This window comes from Eretmochelys imbricata, chromosome 3, assembly GCF_965152235.1.
Source record: "Eretmochelys imbricata isolate rEreImb1 chromosome 3, rEreImb1.hap1, whole genome shotgun sequence".
NCBI lineage: Eukaryota > Metazoa > Chordata > Testudines > Cheloniidae > Eretmochelys > Eretmochelys imbricata.
The window spans coordinates 126,734,624-126,756,841 of record NC_135574.1 but is presented as its reverse complement, the minus strand read 5'-3'; the positions used below and the strand labels follow the sequence as shown (position 1 = coordinate 126,756,841).

Below are 22,218 nucleotides of genomic sequence, written 5' to 3'. Positions count from 1 at the left end.
GAAAATATTCTGCAAATACACTAGAAGGAAGAGGAAGACCAAGGACAGGGTAGGCCTGTTACTTGATTCAGGGTGTGGGGGGGAAATAACAACAGAAAATATGGAAATGGCAGAGGTGCTTAATGTCTTATTTGTTTCAGTTTTCACCAAGAAGGTTGGTGGTGATTGGACGTCCAACATAGTGAATGCCAGTGAAAATGAGGTAGGATCAGAAAAGGCTAAAATAGGGAAAGAACAAGTTAAAAATTACTTGGACAAATTAGATGTCCTCAAGTCACCAGGCCCTAATGAAATGCATCCTAAAATACTCAAGGAGCTGACTGAGGAGATATCTGAGCCATTAGCGATTATTTTTGAAAAGTCATGGAAGACGGGAGAGATTCCAGAAGAATGGAAAAGGGCAAATATAGTGCCAATCTATAAAAAGGGAAATAAGAACAACCCAGGGAATTACAGACCAGTCATCTTAACTTCTGTACTCAGAAAGATAATGGAGCAAATAATTAAGCAAACATCTAGAAGATAATAAGGTGGTAAGTAACGATCAGCATGGATCTGTAAAAAACAAATCATGTCAAACCAACCAGATAGCTTTCTTTGACAGGGTAACAAGCCTTGTGGATGGGGGGAAGCGGTAGACATGGTATATCTTGACTTTAGTAAAGCTTTTGATACTGTCTCGCATGACTCTCTCATAAACAAACTAGGGAAATGCAACTTAGATGGAGCTACTATAAGGTGGGTGCAAAACTTGTTGGAAAACTGTTCCCAAAGATTTCAGAGTAACAGCCGTGTTAGTCTGTATTCGCAAAAAGAAAAGGAGTACTTGTGGCACCTTAGAGACTAACCAATTTATTTGAGCATGAGCTTTCGTGAGCTACAGCTCACTTCACCGATGAAGTGAGCTGTAGCTCACGAAAGCTCATGCTCAAATAAATTGGTTAGTCTCTAAGGTGCCACAAGTACTCCTTTTCTTTTTGTTCCCAAAGAGTAGTTACCCGTGGTTCATAGTCATGCTGGAAGGGTACAATGAGAGGGGACCCACAGGGATCAGTTCTGGGTCCGGTTCTGTTCAATATCTTCATCAATGATTTAGATAATGGCATCCAGAATACACTTATAAAGTTTGTGCACGATAACAAGCTGAGAGGGGTTGCAAGTGCTTTGGAGGCTAGAATTATAATCAGGGGTGAAAGTAAGTCGAGTGATTTACCGTTATGCTGGGGCCAGCTCTGGCCCCCGGAAGGGGCGGGGCCTAGGGCAGAAGGGGTGGGGCTGATGGGGTCAGAGCCAGCCCCAGCCCACCCTGTAAGGTAAGTGCCGCCCGTCCTTCTCCTCCTCCTCCTACACCCCTCCCCCACCAGGGTAGCAGCGGCAGCTTCTGGGGCTATTTAAAGGGCCCGGGGCTCCTCTGCTTCTACCACCCCTTCCTTTAATTAGCCGCCAGACCCCTGGGGAAGCGGCGGGGCTCCAGCGGCTATTTAAAGGACCGGGGCGGCAGAGGCAGCTGGGGCCCTGGCCCTTTAAATAGCCCCTGGACCCCCGCTACCCCTGGGCTCTGGGGGCTATTTAAAGGGCCTGCGGCTCCCCTGCTTCTACTGCCCTGGTCCTTTAAATAGCCCCTGGAGCCCTGGAGTAGCGGTGGCAGGGCTCCGGTGGCTATTTAAAGGACTGGGGCGGTAGAAGCAGGGGAGCCGCGGGCCCTTTAAATAGCCGTCAGAGCCCCGCAGCCGCTACCCCAGGGCCATTTAAAGGGCCATTTAAAGGGCCTGGGGCTCCGGCCACTGCTGGGAGCCCCAGGCCCTTTAAATTGCCCTCTGGGGAAGCTGGGCTGCCCCAGTACGGTGCACCGGCTCTTGCCGGTACACCGTACCGGGGCATTATAGTAGGGGGTTATAGTGTACCACTATAATCTGGGGTTATAGTGGACCACAAACTAAACATGAGTCGACAGTGTCACGCTGTTGCAAAAAAAGCAAACATCGTTCTGGGATGTATTAGCAGGAGTGTTGTAAGCAAGACACGAGAAGTAATTCTTCCCCTCTACTCTGAGCTGATTAGGCCTCAACTGGAGTACTGTGTCCAGTTCTGGGCGCCACATTTCAGGAAGGATGTGCACAAATTGGAGAGAGTCCACAGCTGAGAGGGGCTGCAAGTGCTTTGGAGGCTAGGATTATAATCAGGGGTGAAAGTAGCAACAAAAATGATTAAAGGTCTAGAAAACATGACCTATGAGGGAAGATTGAAAAAAATGGGTTTGTTTAGTCTGGAAAAGAAAAGACTGAGAGGGGACAGTCTTGATAACAGTTTTCAAGTATGTAAAAGGTTGTTACAAGGAGGAAGAAGAAAAATTGTTCTTCTTAACCTCTGAGGATAGGACAAGAAGCAATGGGCTAAAAGTGCACCAAGGGAGGTTTAAGATGGACATTGGGAAAAACTTCCTAACTGTCAGGGTGCTTAAGAACTGGAATAAATTGCCTAGGCAGGTTGTGGAGTCTCCATCATTGGAGATTTTTAAGAGCAGGTTAGACAAGCTCCTGCCAGGGATGGTCTAGATAATATTTAGTCCTGCCACGAGTGCAGAGGACTGGATTAGATGACCTCTCGAGGACCCTTCCAGTTCTATGATCCTATGATTTTTGCTTGCACGAAGTGGTTTTGCATTCATTCTTTGTGTATTTCCAGACAAACTGAACTGTATATTTTAAATCCTTGACCCTTTAGAACAAAACCCTGCAAACCCCAACCCCCAACATTAGCAAAAGCAATGAGGAAAAGCAGCAGTTTTCCCATCCTCCCTCTCCTGTCTGTTCATCCTCTGCCTCCTTTCTTCCTTCAAGCACATAATTCTTTCTTCTTCTGCAACTTCACCATGAATAGCACATTGTCGGGTAGTGAAATTGTGATTTACCGCTTAATCTGCCAAACATGGGACACTACTCCAAACTGAGGTGGACATAAGAAAACTATTTATTTATATATTTATGCACCCACCATTATGGCACTGGGGCACTTGATGTACATTGACAGGCTTGATCCTGCCCAAGGGCAGGTGTGTATTGTTGCTTGTATAAAAGCAGAAGGTGAAAAGTGATGAGCAGGCAAAGACAGCAGGGGTACCTGATCTTGCAAGAATGAGTGATGTTGTGTGTCCGCTACGTTACTAATGTAAGGCATTTGACTTAATCTTGCGTGCAGTGTTGTTGTGGCCGTGCTGGTCCCAGGATAGTGGCGAGACGAGACGGGTGAGGTAATATCTTTAGTAGAGAAGTTGGACAATCTTGAGAAGTTGGTCCAATAAAATATATTACCTCAACCACCTTTCAGAGTAACAGCCGTGTTAGTCTGTATTCGCAAAAAGAAAAGGAGTACTTGTGGCACCTTAGAGACTAACCAATTTATTTGAGCATGAGCTTTCGTGAGCCACAGCTCACTTCATCAGATGCAGCATCTGATGAAGTGAGCTGTGGCTCACGAAAGCTCATGCTCAAATAAATTGGTTAGTCTCTAAGGTGCCACAAGTACTCCTTTTCTCAACCACCTTGTGTCTCTTAATCCTGCAGGATCTTGTAATTGAAAAGATAGCACTAAATAAAATCAATCTGTAGTCAATGAGGAAGTGGGTGGGTGTGGGTGGGAGGGGGTGGGTGTGTGGGAGAGATGGGAACAGGGAATGGGGGTAAGAAAATTGGAATCATGTTTTGCTAAAGGGGGAAATGGGAACAGGGAATGGGAGTAAGGAAGTTGGAATCATGTTTGGCTAAGGGTAGGAATGGGAACAGGGACACAGGTGTAAGGCTCTGTGGTGTCAGAGCTGGGAAGGAGGATACTAAGGAAGGAAACTGGAATCATGCTTGCTGGAAGTTCACCCCAATAAACATCGAATTGTTTGCACCTTTGGACTTCGGGTATTGTTGCTCTCTGTTCATGCGAGAAGGATCAGGGAGTAAGTGGGTGAACGAATAAGCCCCCTAACATCTTGGTGCCGGTGACTCGGATGCATCGCACTGGATAGGTGAGTGGCAGCCTCTAAGTCCCCCCCCCCAACAGTCCGCGCAGCTGCTTGGAGGGGGTATCGCGAACTCTCGTGATGGTAGTTGCGGGTTCTGGCAAGCCAGGGTAAAGGATTTTTTGGATAAATGGATAAGGGAGAACCAGGGCCCATACCAGGTACAGGGGTCAACCTGGGATGGGATTAAAAAGGAAATGGAGGAAGTGATAGGGGACCCAGGGGGATGGGGGGTGGCTGAGGAGCCCACCCTCCTTGGTACATGGGTAGTGGAAGAAGGTCTCTGCCGACTGAATGCCTTCCAGGGAAAGGAGGCACTTCAGTCTGCTTGTGAGAGGTTTGAAGTAAGGGCAGCATTATGGGAAGCTGCCAGTAATCTTTCAAGTTTGGTGCTGCTTCAGCAAGGGCTGCTGAAGGGTTGTAAATTAGTTAGGTGTAGTTAAAGATGATTTGGCACAAAAGGGTTTAAAGTCAAAAGCAGAGTTAACAGACTACCTTTAGAGACTGGATCTGAGACTTGGTTCTGGGGGAGTGGAGAAAAAAAAAAAAGTTTCAAAGTGCAACCTGCCTTTCCACACTCTTTTGTTTTTCTGAAGTTTTAATGGAGGGTACTTTGGATACTTATGTGAGATGTCAAGAAAGAAGTTTTTGTTTAATGATAAAACCCAGTTATATACATGTAACTGTATGTGCAACTCTGTGCAGTCACATTGGATGGAAGCTTGGTAATTAAATTATCCAAGGGGGTCAGGTAGAGTGGCTACTACCACCACTATGCTTCTGTCCACAGAAGCCTTTACAGCTATTCTGAGGGAAAATGGGCCTTTTTCCCACAGAAATGGTCTATAAGGGACTGCTGCAGGCAGCAGGCAGAGAGAGAATCTGATCAAAATTATCTGACTTTTGGGTAATGTAATCAAAATCACTAAAGGATGGAAGGGGTTTCTATTGGAACTTAACTTGGCTGCCCCTGGTTGTGTCTAGTTGTACAAGATGGAAGTGTAATCGGGGTGCAATTGTATAAAAAGAGTAATCACAGTGCAAGGGATGTTAGGCAAAACAGAATTTTGTGTGTGTGCGCACAGGTAAAAGAAAAGGAAAAGGGGAGGAATGATGGGAACACTGAGCCTTGGGATGGCTCTGGGGGATTAGATTGTTGCTTTGGTGGGTGTGCATGAAAACTCTGTAGGCATGGGGGAGGCAATTACACCTAGTGTAAAATTAATATGGCTAATATAATGTATGGAGGTTAAACTATACGGAAGGAATGTGCATTTTCCCAGGACGTGTGCAGTGTATATTGGAGAAGGAGTAAAAGAAATGCAAATAAAACATGGTACTTAATTAAAATCCTAATTGGGCTCCAAAAGGAGCCACAATAGGTTGTGCTTTCTTTTTCAGATCTCTGTGTGTTTTGGAGCAGGAGATGAAAGTAATCAGAACTCTGGTGGAAGTAAAATGCTTCCCTTTTAAGACAGTGTCTGAGCTGCTAACAGCTTTGGATCCAGAAGCAAGCTAGTAAGCCTCTGTGTGTAAATGCAAATTACCTAGCTGATGGGCACAAAGGAGCTGCAAATAACGAATACATCTGGTCAGCAAACAAGCTACTAGAAGACTCAGATTATGGCCCTCCAGTAAAGGGAGGTGAAAAAAACAAGTCAAGCCTGAAAATAAGGGGGACAGGTTAACCTTAAGGTGTGTGCGTACGGTGCTAAAATCTGAAGCTGTGTCTCAGCTATTACCTGAGAATAAACTTAAAGCTTGGCACAGCAGAGAAACTATTGCAGACTTGGTCTGTTGTACAAGAGGGGAAACTGAGGTACACCATCTCATGAATTTCATAAATGACCAGTGAGTGAGGTAATTCACTAGCCTGACTATAGAACAAAATAAGGACAGCCTGGAGGTAATTCTTCTGTTTTTCCTGCAATTAGCAAGGAAATTTGTAAAAGAAAGTGGTATTATTATTAAGCAATAATCTGTCCCCACAGGGGGGTGGAAATTGTTTCTTTTGTTTTTCAGACACTCTACAAGCAAGCTGGTGCCAGCGGAAGAATAACTCAGAATACCATGGATCTATGTTTTATGTTGTTTGTCTGTGGTGTTTGTCTTGTTGCTAGCATTCTTGGGTTTCAATAAACACAAAACCTCATGATGTGGGTGGGGGATGGCTGCAAAAGGCTGACCTTGGGGGGGAAGATGTGTATGGGAATGCGAAATGCTTAACTAGGAGGCCAGCATCTGTGTAATAGCTACCATGGTACCTGGAAATGGAATGGCAACTAAGGTGGCCCCCACAAGCCCTATGGAAATAATGAAAAGGGGAGGAGCTCACTGGGAATTAATGGAGGGGTGTGTAAAATAGTGTAAATCAATAGAAGATGTTTGGATGTGCCCCTCTCCTATGACTATAGAGGAGCAGGATCAATAGCCTATGCAAGGGGTGGACAACTGGGTGTACTGTGTATTAGGTGTTTTGCTGGGAATGTACATATTACTGAGGGCACAATTACACCAGCCCATAACCAAACTACACACATTTACATGCTGCTATCTGGACTTTGGTGCACAAATGGATCTGTGAATCTTATTGCTGTGAATAATCAAACCAGGGCATACTGCCTGATTCCATACCAAGTGGTCAAGCTGGTTTGGACAATATCCCATTTCTCTGTGAACATTCAATGGACTTATGATATGGACAAAAGCATGCAAAACTTGCATGAGCAGCTTGTTGCAACTACCAGCAACTGGACACATAAGATCGTGACCTCGTCGAAGGAGGAGAGGCAGTGTTTTGGTGGTGTCTCGGATGTTGGATCATACTGCAGTGGTCAGGACTTGGTGTTGCTGTGGATTTTGAATTGTTAACGGTACTTGTGTTATGTTGCATAGGGAGATAACCTATAAGTAATGTAATAAGCCCTCCAAACCCTGCAGTGTACTAGACAACCTGGACCTAACCTTCTCGGGCCCACTATAATGGGAAGTCTGGAACACTAATTGGAATAGGTATGGTATGCCCATACGAGAGAAGGTGCAGGGCACTATACTACACAAGGGGCAGTGGGACAAATGGAATATCGACACCTTCCACCTTGCTGCCTGGCCCTATCAGGAAATGTGTCGCCATATGTCCTATGCTTTTCCAGGGATACCTGGGCAGGAGGATCCCAAAAGAAAAAAAAGGGGTGGAGTGTTAGGATAAAGATATTCAGGCCTGTCTGCAAAGGCCTGTACTTTAAGAATTTAGGTGTATTCTTATCACTTGGCTAGTTCTAGAGGTATAAAAGAAAGAATCAAAATCACTGTCTGCCAGTGTAAGGGTCTTCTCTTACTGTGACAGTCTGGGGCCCTGTTCTTAGGCTAAGGCCTTTGGCTAAGCAGCAGAGGCAGCCATAAGCTAGGAAGCGACCGGTCACATCCTCACATTCCAAACTAGTCACATGGAAAGAAGGTGCTATTGGGCTGTTAGGCACTATCAGGACAGGATTGTATTCCTATCACCTCCAGAGAAAGGGACGTGCCTAGAAAATGTAAAAGGAAACTTAGTTTGATAGCATCCTGTCTGGCAAGAACTCTCTTATCAATACTGGGATGTGAAAGCCTCACTTCTGTATTGTCTTGTCATTATAGTTCCCACTTTGCTATTGTTTGTCTGTATAATCTCTGTCTGGTTCTGTGATTGTTCCTGTCTGCTGTATAATTAATTTTGCTGGGTGTAAACTAATTAAGGTGGTGGGATATAATTGGTTACATAATCATGTTACAATATGTTAGGATTGGTTAGTTAAATTTCAGGAAAATGATTGGTTAAGGTATAGCTAAGCAGAACTCAAGTTTTCCTATATAATCTGTAGTCAATGAGGAAGTGGGTGGGAGGGGGTGGGTGTGTGAGTGGGTGGGGGAGATGGGAACAGGGAATGGGGGTAAGAAAATTGGAATCATGTTTTGCTAAAGGGGGAAATGGGAACAGGGAATGGGAGTAAGGAAGTTGGAATCATGTTTGGCTAAGGATAGGAATGGGAACAGGGACACAGGTGTAAGGCTCTGTGGTGTCAGAGCTGGGAAGGAGGATACTAAGGAAGAAAACTGGAATCATGCTTGCTGGAAGTTCACCCAATAAACATCGAATTGTTTGCACCTTTGGACTTCGGTATTGTTGCTCTCTGTTCATGTGAGAAGGACCAGGGAAGTAAGTGGGTGAAGGAATAAGCCCCCTAACAGTAGCCCCTATTAAATGGATTAAAAACTGAATTTTTGAGATCTATCAATTAATAATTGTAAATGGGGAATCACCATCCAGTGAGGTGTTTGTAGTGGATTCCCAGTGGAATTTGTTCTTGGCCGAGTGCTATTCAATATTTTTATAAAAGCATTGCTGGTAAAATTTACAGATGACACCAAAATTGGTGGTGTGGTAAATAATTATAGGAACACGTCAGTTATAGAGAGTGATCTTAGCAAGCTGAACTCATTTGAACAACAAGTATTTTAACTGAGCCAAATGCAAAATCATGCGTTTAGGAACAAAGAATGTAGGTCATACTTCCAAGATAATGGACTGTATCCTGGAATGCACTGGCAAAGAAAAGGACTTGGTAGATAACCAATTAAACATTAGATCCCAGTGCAGTGCTCTAGCTAAAAGGGAAAATGTGATTCTTGGATGTATAAGCAGGGGAATATCAAGTAGGAATAGGCAGCTGGTATTACCTCTGTGTATGGGATTGATGAGACCATTACTGAAATGCTCTGTCAGTTCTGGAGTCCACATTTCAAAAAGGATATTGAAAAATTGAAAAGGATTCAGAAAAGATCCCCAAGAATGATTTGAGGTCTGGAAATCATGTTTTATTGGGAGAGACTTAACTCAGTCTAGTTAGTATATCTAAGAGGAGTTTAAGAGGTGAATTGATTATGGTCTACAAACACTTACGTAGGGAAGTGATTTCTAATTCTAGCAGAAAAAGGCATAATGCTATCCAATAGCTGGAAACAGAAGCTAGACAAATTGAGACTGGAAATAAGTTGTAGGTTTTTAACAGTGAGGGTAATTCACCAGTGGAACAATTTATCTCAAAGCACAGTGGATTCTCCATGATTTGAGCAGCAATTCTCATATCCATTCTACGAGGGACTACAAACTGATCTGTAAAATCACATTTTCTTTTTCCCCTTCTTTATACACTGCTTACTTGTATTTCTTCTGATTTTACTTCCTCTTTAGTGACTCTAGCTGCTGTTGAGTACTTCTTAAATTCAACCTTTTCTTTCTGCGATGTGTGAATGTGGTCTCTCTTATATTCTTCTAAGCGATTAAGTTCTTGAGCCTTGCTGGTCTCAAGCTGATCCATTCGTGTTCTGTTCAAAAGGTAAATTGGGGATTATGAAGCTGATGTAACGAATGTAGGTTGAATCCTGTCTTTGGATGTGTATCCAGGATTCCCAGATTTAGGGCTTGATTTTCAGAGGTCTCGGGCATTCACAGCAGACACTGAAGTCCAGGGGAGCTATAGGTACTCAGCACCTCTGAAAAAATCAGGTCCTTAATCACTGAGAGTCTCAGGTGCGCACAGTTTCAGCTGTAGCCCTCTATGCAGCATGAGGTCACACTGTGTAGAGGACACCAGACAGAATCATCCTACAGGCCAGATCTGGCCCATGGGCCACCAGTTGGGCCATGTTTTTTAATTCTGGGCCATGCAATGCATGCGTCGCATACTTAGACGGCACACCATTGATCGCAACCTGGAGCAGTTGTGCTTGAGAGGAGAGAGAGGGCACAGGTGTCTTCTTCCTCACACATACCCATGCAGGGTGCACGGTTGCAGACTGAGCTTCCGGAAGCCCTAGCTGCCCCAGAGTGAGAATAGCCGTAGACCTTATGTGCCAGTTAGTGGACGGGGAGCTGTTGGGAATGCTTGCTACAGGTATGGAAAGTTCAAGTGCCCAATATACAATCTTAGCACCTAGGAGACATTTTGCTATTCCATTCCTAAAGCCTCTAGATGCTAGCACTGGTACAGGGCACGTTTTCCCTCACTGGAGCTCCAGGCTGTAAGTCCTTAACTGAGCCCAGAAAGTAGCATATTTGTATGAATTGAAATCAGTGTTTGGCACAAGCGCTGACCCCATTTTTGGAATATATTATCATATCATTTGTTAGCCTCATAGGCAGGCACATGAGGCAGCAGTGAGGTGGTTAGGAGCATTCACCTCACTAGCTGGGCCTGTCACTGCAGAGGGTTCTCTAATGGGCAAAATGGAAACTAACACTGACATTAAGAGACCCACGGGCCCCCTCCTCCTGCTGCCCGAAGGAAGGTGCCACTGCAGGAGAGATCTTTACGGCTGAGTCATTTGGAGTTAATTCATTGGTTCCTTTTTTAAAATATGAGCCCTTACAGTATTCTGGGTTCATGAACATTAAAAGTAATTCATCTCCCCAGTAACCAATTAACACCTCACCCCAACATCTAGTAGAAATAATAAATTCAACACCCCTGCTTATGCCCATCCTAACCCTGCCCCTTGTGAGAACAGAAGCGTTACCCAGAAAGTCAACAAAGTTGGACCACAACAGGAAGCAATTTCTAAAGTGGAGGGTCTTTCACTGCAAATGCCCTACTTTCTTGGCTAGACCAGGGAGCAATTAGTTCCAGCATCTCAACTGATTTCATTTGCTGCAGAATCATCCAAAGAGACCAGAGGTGTTTCAGATAGGGTTGACCCCAACCTTTTAGAGGCCTTATACAATAGATTAAAACCAAAGGCTTGAATTGCACATGGAAGTGAATTGGCAGCCAGTGCACATCACAGATGTAAAGTGCTCCCTGTAGAATACACTGCCTACAAAGCAGACCTCCATGTTTCAGGCAAACTGAAGTTCTCACAAGGTCTTCAGCTGTAGCCCCATGTAAAGCACATTGCAATGACCCAATTGTGAACTGATAAAGACCCTAGTGTTGGAAGCAAAATCCACAGCCAGGCGAAAACCTCTAAGCTAAACAGAGGGAAAAAGCACTCATGATTGCTGTTGCTACCTGGACATCCAGAAGCTGCTGTAGATCCAACAAGAACTGCAGGTTATATGTCACAAACGGCAGGCAAACTCCCCAGAAATAATCTTCCCTAATCTCCTTATGGCTTCCCATAGCCAACAGGAATTACCTCAGTTCTGTCTGGGTGGAGTCTGAGCCTACTAACTCCCATCTCTGCCCCAGTCTCCCATTAGGCACTGTGTACATGCCAAAGTCTAAACTCAGAGAATTTTCACCCTCCAGTCTGCACTTCTCATGCCTGCAGAGGCCTAAGGTAAAAAATGTGTTTGGAAACCAAAGAATGGACAGAAGCCTGGACAGGTCCAGGCATGCTAGCTGACTCTCTCAACAGGGCTCTTATTGCTTCCACCAGGCAAAAAAGTCAACATGGTATAACGGAAGAGCTATATCACTGTGGTTACCAGCCAGAGCTCCTGATGTGCTCACTAGTTTAAAAATACAGAGCCAGATCCTGAGCTAGTGTAAATCATTGTGAGATTATTGACATCAATGGAGCTAAGCAAGTTTACCCCAGCTGAGGATCTGGCCCACAAACTGGAAAGAAGAAATGAAAAGGTCTACACTACACAGCATGCCATCTATGGATTTGTAGATAAACACCTTTGTGAAAATGGTAGAGTCAACTACAACTAACTCCACGAAAACGCTGTCAACAACACTCTTTTTAGGGCCAACGCTGTTATTAGATGCCAAAGCACTATACTCAGTAACACAAACCCACCAGAGGGCACTATCTGTCTACAGGAGCAGAGTACAGTGCTGTCTAGGAAAGTATTGCATTAACTCTGCATGGAAACATCACTTAGCAACCGAAGGTAACACCAGTACATAACTCTGGAAAAACTGGAGCCTAATTTCTTTGACTGATTTTTTAGATGTTAAACATAAACAGCCCAAATCCACACGCTCTCACACACAGAACTCCTATTGCAGTCCATTGGAGATCAGCCTGCAGGATGCTTTGGGGATCATACCCAGAAAAAGATCTTTATTGAAGCAATTTTTAATAAATGTAAAGTATTTTGAGCAAGGCTAGCTAAGGAAAAATATAGCACACTGTAATTCTGAAAGGACTTGATCGTAAGCTCTTTGAAATCAATGGGAGTGAACATACAAAAGTGTAAACTTTTGGTTTGGGGGCGCGTTCAGTTTGCAACATGTATTTTTTTAAAGGAATGCAAAAAAAAAATCTAAATCAAGAAATTACTCTTACTTTACATAAGAAAAAAAAATATTCTCATACCGAGTAAGAAATAGAAAGAACACAGTAATATCAAAAAAAGGAGTTTGTATTACAATAGATACACACAAAAAGAAAAGGAGGACTTGTGGCACCTTAGAGACTAACAAATTTATTTGAGCATAAGCTTTCGTAAGCTACAGCTCACTTCATCGGATGCATATAGATATACGGTAAGTGTAGGTTCTAACAGATTTCAGACATGTTTTAAAAAAATTCACACTGGGTTTGAATTTAACCATGCTATGATTTTATTACAGGCATGCCAATGGCTAAGCCTACATTTGAGATGGTGCCCTTATTCCAAACCCCTGTTTTCAAACATAATTTTCTTCAAAATATTACATTTTTGACTGAAATTTTTCCTGCTTGATCTCAACCAAGTAGAAAATTGTTTGAATTATGCAAACAAACATTTTATAGCTATGCAATTTTACAGCTGCTTTACTGCACTTTGATTATTTACAAATCAGCTCTTTTGAAACTTTAAGCTTGGCACATCCATAGTTACAAATACATCCTTTGCCTGGTTTGGATAACTACCACGATATAAAGGTGGGTAAATCTAAATGTGACATACATAGGGATGATAACTAGGTTGGGCCTGATCTTCTGAGCTGGGAAGTGCCCCCAGCTCACAGTGACTTCAGGATGCTCAGCAACTTGTACAGAGTATTCAGCATTTCACAAGATCCAAGCCCTAAAACTCGTCATCTGGCCATAGGTTTCAAATCTGTGTGCCCTCTCGTTAGTCAGCTACATCCATATTTGGACACCCACATAAATGGCCTGATTTTCAGACCACCCACAGATCCCACTGAAATGAGGCCACTTCGGTAGGATTGAACAACCTAGCTTTCGGAATCCAAGGTTGAAAATATTGGCCGTAATGCATGGTCAGCTAGATTCGTTCTGCATGCCATGGGATGGTTTACTTACCTGAGCAAATAACTTGCTTTCTCTTGTTCTTCTTTCATCCTCACTAGAAGAGGGGTTTCTCCATGATATACACCAACCTCCTTTTCCAATTCCTCTAACTTGTCAGTAAGCCTTCTCTGAGCTGCTTCTATGAAGACAATCATATTAGTACATATAACTTACTGTGTGTTCATGAAAATAGTCCACATATTTAACTACAGTAGAATTGCACAGACCAGGAAAATGTAAATTTCTCTGCTATATCCATCATTAGACATTAACATCTTGGGCCCCAATCCTGAAACTATTCACTATACAGCATAATGCTTACTAGTGCAAATCAAGCACTACACCTGGCAGTAAGTGTGATGGATTGGGGGCTCTCTCTGGGCCAAGGTATAAATTCTATTTTGGTTTTTGTTAATGTCACGCTGTATTTCAACCTCCATTTTGAATGTAACTTTTGAAGTGGCTTTGAGCATCCATTTTGAAGCAGGAACTTGGCAGCTACTGAAGAGTCTGTGTATGAGGAGGCAGTTTCCACGGTATGTATCTGATGAAGTGAGCTGTAGCTCACGAAAGCTCATGCTCAAATAAACTGGTTAGTCTCTAAGGTGCCACAAGTACTCCTTTTCTTTTTGCGAATACAGACTAACACGGCTGTTACTCTGAAACCTGTATGAGGAGGTGTGATAGAGCAATCAAGGGCCAGAAACACTGAATGGCTCTACTCCAGTGGAACAATTAATTATTATTAATTATTTGTATTACTGTAGTTTCTCTACCAGCAGGATCACTGACATTGAACGACTCTCTGCCCAGACATTCCTTATATAAGAAATTCTTTCTCTAAGCCTGTGTTTCCTTGCTTTCCTGTCATGTTGTCCCCAAAGTGTGTAACTAGAAAAACCACAGCTCCTACATCCAAGAATGGAACCAAGTGGGGGAACGTGTATAAGCAACAAGGAGCTCAGGCACTAGTTCCTGGGTCTAGGCAATCAGACTGTGAGGTTCCACTGTCCAAGAAGAGGGTTAGACACAGGATCTGCAACTGGGAATGTGCCTGAGCTAGGAACAGTGACTATCCTCTCCTCATATCCAGATCCCGGGAGCGTATTAGTAGGTGGGATTCAGTGATTGGATCCAATCACAACAGACGAGAGTCCATCCAGAGAGTGGGACTGGACCAGGTTGTGACGGTAGGATCAGGCTCTTGGTTACTGTAAATCCAGTTGGAATTCACCCCAGTTAAGTAAAAGGTGCGGCACCAAAAACTTTCTAATTCAGAACAGAGGAGCCTCTCAGAACTTTCACTTGGACAGCAAACCGACCCAGAGGGGAAAGGAGACTGAACATGGTGGAAGCACAGTAATAAATAAATAGATAATTAACTTCCACTCAACCCCAGAAAATAAGTAACTAAATTGCATGGGCATGTGGTATTTTTATAATTTTAGGAATTGCAGCCCTCGGCTTCCAAGGGTCCAATGAACCAGAAACCACAGGGCAGGCTCTTTTTCTGCCACTGGAGTTCCACGTATTGTCGTTATCGCTCAAACGGAAATAGAAAAATCCCTCCTGAAAACCCACTTCCTCTGCAAGGCTCTCCCCACATTAAGAAGAAATGTAAGAGGATCAAATAAATTATAAGATTAAATCGAGTTTGTAAGGTAACTCTCCCCTCTGCTTCTTCCAGTGCATCCTGCTTTTTCTTGTGGGGTGAATGTCTCCTATAGTGAAAACTCTTCAGGGCAGAGGCTGTCTTCCTGTCTATGTCTTGCACAGTGCCAAGCACATTTGCCTGTGCTTAATAGCAACACGAATTAATTACAAAATGAGAGATGTGATGTTGGCATCTGAGCACGTGACCAGGAACCAGGATATAACAGGCCATAACTTCACTGATGATTCACCAGGGATGAATTTGACCCCCCCCCAGCTTTAATCCCAGATCTCACACCATCTGCCATTCTGGCCTTGCATGTGTCACTTAAACTCTCTCTCAGTTTCTCCATCCCTAAAATGGCAGCAACTCAACTTTGGTGCCAACTTTGAGTGCGGTGAGGATGAATTGACAATTTGTAAAGTGCTGTGAAGATGTGAAGCATTATGCAGGCTAAGCAACCACACCTACACACCCACACCGAAACAGTGTTAAATTATATTCAGTTAGTAGTGGGTGGGCTCAGTCCAGCTCCTAGTGCACAGTTGCCCTCGTCATGAAACCAGTTACAAGCGACACTGATAGACATCCTTGTTGGCAGTCTCTGCAAAGAGGCCAAGACTAGAATAGGCATATAGATTGAACTATCCCCTCAGTCCCAGTGGGAGCCTGTTTTTTCTAGGTCAGGGCTGAGGAATGTTGGCATGGTGGTTGGCATGGCATGGGATGGGACATGCACTAATGGAACATGTGGTGCAAGTATGGCGGTACGGTCTGGTATGCCGTACCAGTAAGATATTTATAGCCGGTACTCTGTACCAGAAAGACATAGGAGCAGAACATGGAGCTGCTGGGTGGCCCTACACCCACAGCTCCTCCGGCATGGCTGTACCACCTCCATCCTCACCCCCAGCCCTTCCACGCAGCTGCATCTCCTTTCTGGGGTCTGTACAGCAGCCCTGTCAGAGGACAGGGCTGGGGGCAGTACAGCCGTGCCAGGTGGCCCCACATTCTGCTCCTTTCGCCTGTGGTTCCGGAGAGCCCTGTGGTTCAGAAGTCTCCGGTGCAGTGGGAGGAGGACAGAGGCCCGCCCCCCCCAGGTAATGTGGGTTGGATCATGGGGAGGGGAGAGCGCAGGGAAAGCGCAGAGCCTTGGGCTGGGGTGGGACAGGGAGGAGTCACGTGGGGGGTCATGTGCCCCCCCGTTAGCTGGTGCCCCTCTTTGTGTCCCTCCCATGAGTGCAGCGTACAGGTAAGAGATGAATTCTACTTGCACCCCTTGTGTAGAATCATTATAAACCAAGAAAAATTCAACTGCTGCTGACATCAGGACAGAAGTTTTGCTTAGCCCTTACCTAGCATACCCAGAACCGGTTTTCTTTGTGTCTTTTCCTCTGCAAAGGTGTCTTTAATTTTGAACGCAGGGAACAGGCTGGCCACCAGATCACATGTTGAGGGTGATGACTGCAGATCTACATTTTTAACATCCCCGACATTACTCTCACTCCTTGTCTCAGGCTCTCTTCCACCTCTCGCAGATCTTGGGGGCCAAAAGGGAAACTTTCGAAGAGAAGAGCAAGACTTGTTTCCTCTCAACCTAGCAACCCCGTTACCAGACTCACTGCTGCTTGTGCTGAGAGAGAGACCCTGCTTGCCTTTTATTGCTTGAGCACCCAGTTTCTTTGGAGGTGGCTTGGTGTGCTTTTTCAGGGCCAGCTCTTCTGCTCCACTGGGCTCATCACTAGCATAATCAGCATCAGAGAGATCCAAATTTTTGTCTGTGCGACCTACTTTCTGAGGCACGTGCGTTGTGGGAGTCTGAGAGCAGTAAGATTTGGGGTCATCCTCACTGTCAGTGGACGTGCAGCCTGACCCACTGGACAAAGGTTGAGCATTCCACTTGTTGGTAGCACTTCTACTGCTTTGCCACTCTTGCTGGTGGCCGACAGATGTGATATTCTTTTTCCTGTCCATGCCTTGAGCTGATTTGTGGGTAACTTTCATTATTCTGTCATTAACCATCTTAAACCCAGTGCTGGGTCCTCTTTGGCTCTCTGCGCTTTTGCTCACAGTGTACTCTTCATTGTGGCAACTGCTAATTCCTTTCACACCTGGTGTGAATTTGAGGCTTGTGCTCCAGTCCATCTGCTTGGTTTGGCTTCCTTCAAAATTCTGAAGCTTAGAAGCTTCTTGAAGGATTTCCAAGGGATTTTCTGCTATCTGAGTTAGATTGCCCTTCCCACACTGATCCACAATATCTAGGTCTTTTTGAACTGTAGACTCCGTGGAATGTTTGTCTGCTTTGTCTGAATGTCCTAGAGAATCAGTACTTTGAGCTTTATTTTTCTCACCTATTTGTAACTTCATTTCAGTAATTTGTTCCTGACACGGCTGCAGGAGTTCATCCCAGTTCATCTGCAGTGGTACAACAGGATCCTCCTTTGCACACTCTTCTCTACTACCTCCTTCTCCTCTTTCATCTGGGCATTGCTCAGGATCTCTTGCCTTACTGTCAACCTGAGCCTTTATTTCACTCATGGAGATAGTGCAATCTGTATTCTTTTCATTAGAGACCAACACCGTGGGGCTGCTGACCCATCGATGTGAACGATTTAAATGTTTCCCCAACTGTAATTTTCCTGCATCCTGTTGGCGAGGCAAAGAGAAGAGATTCTGGCAATCAAAACTAACTCTTCTGGCATGTTTGGCTTGTTCTTTCGCAAGGTTCTCTTTATTTTTTTCAAGCCTTGCAATGCCTTCTCCACGTTTCAGGAAAGATTTCTGAGGGGTCATTTTAGTCTCACAGAAGTTCTGCAAATGCCAAAAATTATGTTTAAATTATGAAACATTCTTCAAAAATGGAGAGAGAAATCAGATCCCATTAGGCAGAAGCCATAATAATAAAAACAGTTTCTTTGTTGTATGCCACATTTTTCTATTTTCCTTTATATCAAAACTTTTTAAACACACACTATGTTAGTTTTCCAGCATTTATACTGCTCAAGTCATACAGCGCAAAATAAATTCTCACAAGGAGGAATATTATATTGAGATAATGTTCAGACAGTGTTATTTTAGTTAATCATTTTTTAGGAAATCTAAAAAACCCTTCCAGAGTGTTTGGTTAACATAGGTTAAAACTCACTTCTGGAATGCGCAGACATTCTTTGTAACCCTGTTAATTCAGTCCTTGTGCACAGCTATCTTAGAATTTTTATTTCCATGTGATCGAAGTGTTTTCCTATTTCTGCTTTCATAACAGTGAAATAGTTTCAATATCTCAGATGAAAGATATAAAAAATATTCAAAAGTCATTCAGTGACCACTTTGTGGCTAAGGCCCTCCATTTCTTTTTTTTTAAAATAAAAATTACAGACAGATATATAAATTAATCTGCAAATATCGGACTTCATGGTTTTGTGCTCTCTGCAACAGGTGATGACATCAAAGCTAGCACAAAATCATGGCCTCTTTTTCTAAGATCAGGTATATGGACAAACTAACAAACTGCCAACAGAATCTGACCCACAGTCACCGCACTAAAGAGTTTAGTGATGACATCAGATATTGCCAATAAATTCAGATTCTGGCAAGCAAATTATTCTCACTGTTTCTCATAGTTTAACAACTGCAAGGAAATATATTTTGAGTCTGCGCTTAAACCTGAAACCTGCTCAGATTATTCACAAAAGCAGTCCCATTGATTTAGTCCATGTTCTGTTAGGGCAACATGCATCCCTGTGCAGATGGACAGGACCTGGCCTTTCTGTATCCCTTAAGTCCCACTAAAACCCTATTCTGAGGCCTCTGGTGGTGCTTAGGCCAAGTGATGGCCCTTTTGCACGGGGGGAAAAGGACCTTAAACAGGATTTTGCGCTGTATTTTTTTAAAGGTTTATGGTTTACTTTTAAAGTACATATTGAATTACTATACTCTGGGGAAAACAGACATACAGAGAGATAATGGGTGGAATTTTCAAAAGTGCCTAAATCACTTACGAGCACAGGTACCACTGAAAGTCAATGGGACTTGTGTTCCTAAGTAATTTTGGAACTTTTGAAAATCCCTCTCAACGTGCACAGAATTGAAAGACAGGAAACAAATAAAGGACGTCACAGAAGGCAGAATGATAGACAAATGTAATGAATATAACTGTGCGTTACATAGCAAATAATTCACTACTTCATTTTATTATTACAATTCCATGTAGAAAGAAATACTAAGATTTCCCAGAATTTCAGATTAAAGTGAACCACGGATGCCTGCTATTGTGCTGATGTGATCTGGCAAAAGCCTCCCAAAAATTCTGATAGGAGTTAGAACTCTCCTTTATTTAATTTCAGGCCAGTGAAGTTTATTAACGTAAACACCTTTGCTTTTATGTCACATGGACAGCACTACACGAAGTAGTGAAAAGGTTTATGGTAATAAGTAATTTGAGTTCTGTAAATCCAGATAATCTTTAAAAAAAGTGTTTTCTTAAGTTACTTGTATTTTTATAGTAGTACCTGAATTGATTGCTGTATATTGTATCACCTTGAAGTTTCAAAATATTATACATTGTACTCTATATCACTAAACCAGAATAGAATGTTCTGGTTTGTGGTGATTATTTTGTCAATTTTAGAGTGCTTACTGATAGATAGATAAATTAATGGATAATATTTAAGAAGAGAAAATTGTTGTTTTAATAATCTGTTTATAAAGATAATTTTCCTTGAATTATATTAAAGTTGACCTTTTTCTGAAATCTCACACACCCAGGTATGAACTCCCGGCAAGTGGTCTCAGCTTTTTTCTTCACTTGAGTTTTAATTGTATTTATTTGAACTGGAAAACCTAGCTGTAAACAATAGGTCAGCACTTGACAGTTTGCATAGTTGAAAGTTACCAGGCTCAGGAGCCTTCTGATTAGAGCAGGTCAGGAATTTGGGGTGGGGAGGGATATGGGGCTTTTTGTTGAAAAAATGCCAATTTGTTGAAACCAAAACTTTAAATGGGAAGTGGTTAGATTCAATGCATTTTTCAATTAAAAAAATTTTTTTTTAAAAAAAAAAGATGTTTCTATTTTGAAAATAAAATATTTCTTGTTTTCTGGTTCAAAACAATTTTTGCATAGAAATTTATGCTAATTAAAGTAAAAAAAATAAAAAATAAAAAGAAATGGTCAAAATCAAAATGACAGGTTTTGATTGACCCAAATAGAATTTGGGGTTTTTTTTGGATTTTCAATTCATAAACATTTTTTGAGTCCAACTTTTTGTCCTGATTCAGACTTGGGAAAAAATGTTGTAATCTTGAAAACTGTCATGGGACAGAAGATCATTTCCTGCCCAGCTCTTCTTCTGATGCTTAACCAACCTGTGAGAGATTTATATGAACCTTCTAGATTCTGTGTTATGCTTATCACTGAACTAAGATAGTTACTCTTTCTGTTTACCTCATGTCACATCTGTTCCAATGTGCATGTGTACCCCATTATTGTTCAGATATCTGAACTGAACAAGAACTACACGACACCATAAAAACTTTCAAACCCAAAACATGTCCTTTAATCTCTAAAAAGGCCAAATACCCTCCATGCCACAGAAGACCCAAAGCTTGGCAGAAACAACACGTTATGATGGGAAGCAAGAAGCAGAAAGCAGAAGCCTCCACATCCCTGTGTGCTGAGGAAGCAAGACTAGGGTTGTTTGTGGGTAGACAGCAGAATGGTAGCATGGACAATAGATCTTCAGACTGCACTGATCCACTGGACCACAAAACTGTGTGTGTACAGAGGAAAAGGGATGCTGTACAGCAAGCTACAGCTGCTACTAGGGCCCATACATTGTACCAGCAGCTATGGCCTGGGTGCAAAGGTGACTCAGACCCATCTCCAGTTCAGAGGAGGGAGGAATTCATCCTCCTTTACCTGTGCTTTGCACCCCAAGAGAGATGAGTGAGGTCCAGTGGACTGAGTCTTGGACTAAGAGCCAGAAACTTCTGCGTTCTGGCTGTGATATTGATTCCCGCAGTGACCTTCTCTATCTGATTGTCCCAATTTGTAAAACACTTAACTCACAAGAGTACTATAGTGATCAATTAATATTTTAGACATTATCTGGGGGTGGAAACTACCACACAAAAGCTAGAGATACAAGGCAAGTGAGGTAATATTCTTTACTGGACCAACTTCTGTTGGTGAGAGAGACAAGCTTTTGAGCTACCTGAAAAAGAGCTCCATGTAGCTCAAAAGCTTGTCTCTCTCATCAACAGAAGTTGGTCCAATAAAAGATATTACCTCATCCACCTTGTCTCTCTAATACCCTGGGACTGACACGGCTACAACTACACTGCAAATGTAAAAGCTAAGTATTTTTATTTTTAGGAGTCCTCAGTGCCTGCAGGGAAGTCTTATTCACGTCATTCCTATGAGTGGGAGTGTCATGTGGTTCCAGACAGGATATGGCCCTAAGTGTTCTATTATTCAGAAAGAGCACGTGGCTCCATTGAGTGCAAAGGTTCACATCCAGTAATACAAGCAAAGGGTTCAATAAGAAACGTAACTGGGCCACCAGAAGCCTAGTCTACAGTACTGGCTTTGGGTGATTGAGCAAATGAATCACAACTAGCCCCCAGAGAGGATATGAGAACTACCAGCAGCAGCTACAGGGCTGCTACAGCTACAGGGCTGCTCCTTTAGCTCAAGCGGTAGAGGCCCGTGGGTTCGGAGCTAAAAGAAAGGGGTCTGGTTCAGGCTCCATAGATCTATGTGTTTTCTGTAACAAGTTTTTCTGATGTCCACACTTTTTAATCATATCATGGTAGGCCAACAGTTTCAAACTTGAACGCCTAAAGGTAAAGCAGTTAAATCCATTCTGAGGCACCTATATTAGTAGTCTGATTTCAGTTGCTGAGGCCTTGGGCTTCTGACTGACTTTGGATTTTTCAGCATCTCTGAAAATCAGCCGCTAATTTAGGTGCCTATATATGGATTTAAGCGCCTAATTTTAGGCACCCAAGTTGGAAAATTTTGGCTCTAATTTCAACTACTATTTAACATTTTATTCAGTAGCACCTACATACCTAGCTATCCCTTATGCAAATATAAGTACCAAATGACACGCAACAACTTATTCCCTTCTGTGTTATCGCTAGTGTTACTAAATATGATACTAGAAAAAAGAACAGCCCCTAAAGATGAGAAGTTTGCCTGCAGCTAAGGCAAGTATGAGTGTTTTGTGTAATATCATATAGAAAGGAAGATAATGTATCAGTTTGAGTTTGTGCGTTTCTTTGTTGGTGGACAAAGAGGAAACAGGAATCTATTGCTCTGGGTTTC

The 22,218-nt window shown here is 43.0% G+C and overlaps 1 protein-coding gene across 1 annotated transcript in view; it reads right to left on the bottom strand.

Annotated features, from left to right (window-relative positions):
* Positions 1–22,218, bottom strand: part of LOC144262167 (centrosomal P4.1-associated protein-like) — a 61,729-nt gene that overhangs the window by 14,277 nt on the left and 25,234 nt on the right. The window contains 3 exon segments of the mRNA XM_077811819.1: positions 9,208–9,373; positions 13,253–13,379; positions 16,250–17,705. Of these exon segments, the coding sequence (XP_077667945.1) occupies positions 9,208–9,373; positions 13,253–13,379; positions 16,250–17,705 (1,749 nt within the window).